The sequence below is a fragment of the Medicago truncatula genome, chromosome 8 (assembly GCF_003473485.1).
Source record: "Medicago truncatula cultivar Jemalong A17 chromosome 8, MtrunA17r5.0-ANR, whole genome shotgun sequence".
Lineage (NCBI taxonomy): Eukaryota > Viridiplantae > Streptophyta > Magnoliopsida > Fabales > Fabaceae > Medicago > Medicago truncatula.
Genome location: NC_053049.1, coordinates 7,377,899 through 7,384,710, shown reverse-complemented (window position 1 = coordinate 7,384,710; position 6,812 = coordinate 7,377,899). Strand labels below are relative to the sequence as shown.

General features: G+C 30.8%; 1 protein-coding gene across 1 annotated transcript; it reads left to right on the top strand.

Annotated features, from left to right (window-relative positions):
* Positions 1-2,834: 2,834 nt before the first annotated feature.
* Positions 2,835-6,519, top strand: LOC11431135 (trimethyltridecatetraene synthase). Its single transcript, XM_003627259.4, has 2 exons — positions 2,835-3,803; positions 5,399-6,519. Exons 1-2 carry the CDS (start codon positions 2,892-2,894, stop codon positions 6,029-6,031), a joined length of 1,545 nt encoding a protein of 514 aa, XP_003627307.1. The 5' UTR covers positions 2,835-2,891; the 3' UTR covers positions 6,032-6,519.
* The last annotated feature ends 293 nt before the right edge of the window (positions 6,520-6,812 follow it).

The following is a 6,812-nucleotide window of genomic DNA, read 5'->3' as shown; positions in this document are numbered from 1 at the left end:
GCGAAATAGCCCAATACTGTAAGGGGTGCTGAGAATGAGGTACAGGTCTCTGTCGATTTAGACGGCCGTGGACCCGGCCGGCATTCAAAGCATGAGAAAGCCTTTCAAATGCATCTAAAGGTCCTTTAAGTTTTTCGTTTTTCCCAAAGTGGTCCTTTAAGTTTCAAAAGTCTCAAGTCCTTTTAGTCTCACATTGTAGATAACATAGTTGGTAATTGCTTCCTTGAACTCATCTTTGGTACCAAATCTGACTCCTAACACCCACTTAAAATTAGTCATCTTTATAGGCTTGACAAATGGTGGATAATGCTCTTTGTTGCTATCATCTGAATCATCACCATCATCCTCTAAAAGGACTTGTTTGAAGCGATTCAAAAACTAAAAGGACTTGTTTGGGACTTTCGAAATTTAAAGGACCAATTTGAAAAAAACAAAAAACTTAAAAGACATTTAGATGCATTTGACCTGTATTTTATCAGTAATTTACTTGATATGAGCTTTTAACTACGGATTTTCTAAGGAGAGATTAAGTTTTATCCCTCTTTGAAAACTCACTTGAGATAATATATCTCATTCCATTTTGTTGTTTCTTTTTTAGGTATTAGTTCATGGAAGAAGTGACAAAGTTCAGAAAAACTCGTCAGCTGTCGGATTACAACTCGAGTCTAAAGAAAGGGTTTTCATGTTGTATTTTTTGAACTTTCAATTATATTTTTAACATTGTTCAATACTTAATTCGAATATAAACTAGTTCTTCAAACATTTATCAAGTTTCTATTTTAAATTGCTACATTTCTTCTGAAAGTATCCTACTTCAAGATTTATTTCCATTGCGTAAGCATTTTAGAGATTGTTCCCAAGTTACATTTGAGATGTTACAAAAGTAACACTATGGAATGATGTGATTAGAGGTGGGTTTTATCTTTAAAAAAAATAGATTTTGTGTCAAAAGAATCTAGAGATCAATTTTTAGAGATTTAAGAAAAAATCTGAAATTTTTTGCTTTTGCCTACTATTCATAAAAATCCATTTAAAAAAAAAAAAAAGAGTTTTAACATATACAAGTGTTACCTCTTTGTTTTTGAAATTTTTCTTTGAGAAAAGCTAATTCTAATAGCTAGAGCTGTCAAAACGGGCGGCCCCGCCCTAAACGGGCCGACCCTAGCGGACTTCGGGCTTTAACGGGCCGGGCTAAAAAGTCCGGTTGACAAAACGGGCTTGAAATATACTACCCGAGCCCGGCCCTACACGGGCTGCAGGCTAAATCGGCCGGCCCGTATTAAAAATTATATATTTTTTATTTTAAAAAAGTACTATAAAACATTGCTATAATTTTTTTATAAATAATATTTTTAATATGTTTAAATAATGTCTAGCACAAAAGTAAATTGTAAACATTTTCGTACAAACGTCGTAAACTAAAACGACGAGGAAAATGATTTTAAATAAATTAGATATGTTATGGTTATAGATATTTATACATTCGATCTTTAAAACTATAAATAATGAAATGAATAAATATAATTTTATATTCCATTTATATTTGTGTTAATTCATTGAATTTTCACTTTTGTTTTTTACTTTGATAATCAACAAAGTAAATAATTATTTGAAAAATATATATAATTTATAGAATTTTTTTTTTGTTATGCGGGCTAACGAGCTACCCGCAGCCCATTCGAGCTAGCCCTAACGGGTGCCGGGCTTTTAAGGGCCGGGCTAAAAAGCCCTATTAAAATTCGGGCTCAATATTTTAGGCCCAAGCCCTATATTTATTCGGGCTAAATGGACTGGCCCGTTTTGACAACTCTACTAATAGCTTTTCATTTTAAGATCAAAATAGATTTTTTTTGATAAAATGATTTATCTAAAAATCCCAAACAAACTCCTAAAAATGAAAAAAGTGATTTTTTTAAGATTTTTTTTTTTTTTTTTGAAAAAAGTCCAAAACAAACGGAGCTAGATTTTCATAAGCGAATTGAAATGGGTATATTTATGGGGTTCGAATCCCAGACCTTACATATATTATGCATTGTCCAAACCAACTGAGCTATACTCACGAGGACTATTAATCTGCACTTTGGTGGAACTCATTAACAATTTGAATCAATTGTTTGATTCGTTATAAAATATTTTTAATTAAAATGAAGTGTGATTGAATTGTTATATGATCAAATATTATCGTATTTTTTTCAAGAAAAAATAAATAAAATTTATCTCCGACCTTACTTGAAGTCTTTTTAAAAGCAAAAATATATAAGTCAATGGTCTTCCACTTAATATTATTATTATTATTTTTTATCGGTCAACTCTTTTTTGTTTGAGAGGTGGATAGGCCAACTTATTCTTGATTTTTAACGGTTAAAGTCTTCTCAATTTGCCAAGATCCCGCTTGCAAACGACAAGATAACTTTCAAGTTGTAAGAAAAATAAGTTGAACCTAATTAAGTTTAAATTTTACTTTTAAATTAATCATTGATTGAACCTATTTCTTTAAATAGTAAAACAAGTTGAAGTTTAATAACTAAGCAAGCTTAAACAAGAGTTTGCTTGATTATAGAGAGGTGTATTTTTCGTCCGCAAGTCCTAGCTCAACTGGCAAAATGCCGAAATTGTTAAACCGGACGTCATGATCGGGATTCGAACTCTGGTACCTCCACTTATGTGTATGAATTTATAATATTTTGTCATTTCGACTATCTACAAACAAAAAATAAAAGGTGTATTTTTCTAATCGATATCTTTTGTCTCGCTGCACGGGGGCCATGAAATATTGAGCTATAGCTTTCTCTACTATGATTATAAATAAAGGACCCACTCACCCTTCAAAATCTCATCACATTCACAACCCTCTAAATCTCACACCAAAACAAAGTCAAAATTCACCAAATATGATAGTAGAATTATTTGTACTTCCTAATTGGGTTACATTTTGTACAACATTTGTCATCCTTCTCCTATTCATCCACCGTCTTCGTCTCCATCGCCGCAAATACAATCTACCACCAGGACCAAAACCATGGCCTATAATAGGAAATATGAACCTTATCGGATCCCTCCCACATCAATCCATCCATGGGCTCACTAAAAAATATGGCCCCATCATGCGTCTATGGTTCGGATCCAAACTCGTCATTGTGGGCTCGAGCCCAGATATAGCCAAAGCTTTCCTTAAAACAAACGACATTGTCCTTGTCGGACGACCCAAATTTGCCTGCGGAAAATACACAACTTATAACTACTCTAACATCACTTGGAACCCATACGGTCCATATTTTCAACAAGCCCGTAAAATGTTTCAAAGGGAATTGTTTAGTGTAAAAAGTCTCGAGTCTTATGAGTACATGAGAAAAGAAGAATTACATATTTTTCTGCATAAACTCTTCAATTCAAAAAATAAAACTATTTTGTTGAAGGACCATCTTTCAACTTTTAGTCTTAATATTATAAGCCGCATGGTGTTGGGGAAGAAATACTTGGAGAAGAGTGAAAATGTTATTATTTCCCCTGAAGAGTTTAAGGAGATGTTGGATGAGTTGTTTTTGCTTAATGGGGTCTTCAATATTGGGGATTTTATTCCTTGGATTCAATTCTTAGACTTGCAAGGTTATGTGAAGAGAATGAAGGCTTGTGGTAAGAGATTTAATAGGTTTATGGAACATGTGTTGGAGGAGCACATTGAAAGAAGGAAAGATGTTAAGGATTATGTTGCTAAAGATATGGTGGATGTGTTATTGCAGCTTGCTGAGAATCCTAATCTTGAAGTCAAAATTAAGAGGAATGGAGTTAAAGCGTTTACTCAGGTAAAAAAATATTAATTACTCTCTTCGTACCGTAATAGATAACGTATTTAACAATGTATACTATTGATCTAACATATTTTGACCACATTTTTCTACTAATATACAAAGATAAATAATATCATATAAGATGTTGTTAGATTCGTCTCGATGAATAATATTTTTAAAATATTAAATTTTCATAATATTTTCTAATAAAGAATTGAAGATATTAAAGATAAACTATATCTCTTTTTTAAGTATCTCATTTGTCTCATACAAATTTGTCGTTTTCTATGTATATTAATCATTTATTGTATATTACTCCATTCATCCCACAACGAGTGACCTAGTTAACTGTTTTACATATATCAATGCACAATTTTGACTTTTAATATATTTGATTATATATTAATAAAAATTATAAAAAGTTGATACTAATTTTAAAAAATTCATCGAGACAAATCATACAACATCTTATATGCTACCATTTGTATTTATATATTAATAGAAAACTATGATCAATGTATGTTATATTAATAGTGTAAATAGTCAAATTGAATCACTTATTGTGGGACGGAGGAAGTAACCTCTAACACCTCCATTATGAGCATCTTCTTCGATGACCTCCATTTAAAGGGTTTTAAATGAGTCACTAAGTCACATCATCTTAAAGCAAATCATTTCATATTTAATCTAAGAGTGAAATCCAATAAAATTGTAAATGGATCTCATAATTTATATACTATCATATTTATCCGTTTTATACCCGTGAATGGTCGTAGTTAGAAGTCATTTTTTTTTCACTTGCATGAAAGGATGTTTGCGGTGAAGTTTTGATCAATTTTGAAACAAAAATGCATATGATCCAAAGATAAAATACACACAATTCAATTTTTAATACCTACTGTAAAAAATCTGATTTGATCCAATTTGATGTAGTTTATTTTGGATCATTTTTTTTATATCCAAATTATGAACCGTAATTTTTTTATTATTACAAAGACATTGTAATATAATAAGGTTGATGGAAAATATAACATATAGTATATTAAAAATTAATATTAGGAAATGACGATGATAAATTGTGTTTGAAAGATATGAAATAGTTAAAAAAAAAAATTAACTAATAAATAACTGATTTAAAAGTCAACAAATAATTGATTAAGACATTATATTATTTTAATTAAAAAAATAAGTCTTAAAATATTTGTATGTGGTTTGATTTGGTTTGGTTTTGAAACAAGAAGACATTCAAATACATCCAATATAATATAATATAATATTCAATTTTATGCGGTTTTCAATTTTCTGAAACAACTTACAGTTTTAATTTGGATATATTAGGATTTAAACACCTCGACTTATATATACACATACACCATGCGACTAATAATATTGAAACTAAAAGTTGAAAGATGGTCCTTTAACGAAATAGTTTTATTTTAAGCCGCATGTATGTGTGCTGCACGTGCACACGTACACTTATAATATTTTAAGCCACGTGTATGTGACACATACACTTATATGATAAATGCTTATATAGAATAGATGTTCAATTAACCTTTTTATCCAAACAAGACTATACTAATATCATATGTTATACATCTATTCCCCAGGACCTAATAGCTGGTGGGACAGATACCTCTTCTGTAATAATAGAATGGGCAATTTCTGAGCTTGTGAAAAGGCCAGAGATTATCAAGAGAGCTACAGAGGAACTAGATAGAGTAATAGGGAGAGATAGATGGGTTGAAGAGAAAGACATTGTCAATTTACCTTATGTTTTTGCAATTGCTAAAGAAACAATGAGGCTTCATCCTGTGACACCAATGTTAGTGCCAAGAGAAGCTACTGAGAATTGCAATGTTGATGGTTATGATATACCAAAAGGGACTATGATTCTTGTCAATACTTGGACAATTGGAAGAGATTCTGATAGTTGGGATAATCCATATGAATTTATACCAGAGAGGTTTATTAACAATGATATAGATATAATAAAAGGACATGATTATAAGATGTTGCCATTAGGTGCTGGTAGAAGGATGTGTCCTGGTTATCCTCTTGGTCTTAAGGTGGTTCAATCAAGTTTGGCTAACTTGTTGCATGGATTTAATTGGAGATTACCTAATGATATGAAAAAAGAGGATTTAAATATGGAGGAGATTTTTGGGCTCACTACACCTAAGAAAATACCATTAGAAGTTGTTTTGGAGCCTAAACTTCCGTATCATCTTTATTGCCTCTAAGTATTTTTCTCTAATAATATTGGGAATAATGGGATTTTTGTGAGTTCAATGTTATTAACTTCATGACAAGAGAAGAAAGAAAAAAGCAAGCGTAATAATGAAGAATATACGATGTTGGAAAGTTGGTTAGTAATGAGTGCAATAGTATATTCCATCAAAAATTTATATTTTAGATTCATTCAATAAATGATGTATGTGATTTATAATGTAGGTCACATACATCATTTATTGAATGAACCTAAAATATGAATTTTTGCTTATAATAGTAACTGAAGGATGTAGTTGTTATAGAGTTTGTAATATTAAATAATAGTATATTATATTATGCTATCTCTTGTTTTTTGTTTTTTGATGGAATGCATTTGGTACTCTTATGTGACTTTTCCTTATTGCTTAGAAGGGAAGGTGCTTGAAAACATAATGAATGGGTTTGAATTGTAAGGTTAATTAAGTAAATGGTCTTTATAAATATAAGAATTTTGTTTTTAGTCTCTACAAAATAAAATCATTTTTTAGTTTCCGTGACATTTTTTTTAAGCATTTTAGGGACCAAAAATGTTGACGAAATTTTTTTACAAGGACTAAAAATGCTGATGAAATTTTTTTATGTGTGGTTTGGTTCGGTTATGAGGTTAAAAGTCATCTGAACCGCATGATAAAAATGCATGCGGTTTGGTTTGGTTCGGTTGACTTTTAAAATAAAATTCGAACCAAACTAATGCGGTTTGGATTGGATTGGTTTGGACGGTTTTTCAAAACAATACAATTTTTTGTTTCCAAC

Excerpts from the sequence above, each read along its gene's own strand:
- LOC11431135 (XM_003627259.4), top strand. The coding sequence starts at position 2,892 with ATGATAGTAGAATTATTTGTACTTCCTAATTGGGTTACATTTTGTACA. Across the intron at positions 3,804-5,398 it reads GAGTTAAAGCGTTTACTCAG|GACCTAATAGCTGGTGGGAC; the intron begins GTAAAAAAATAT and ends TCTATTCCCCAG.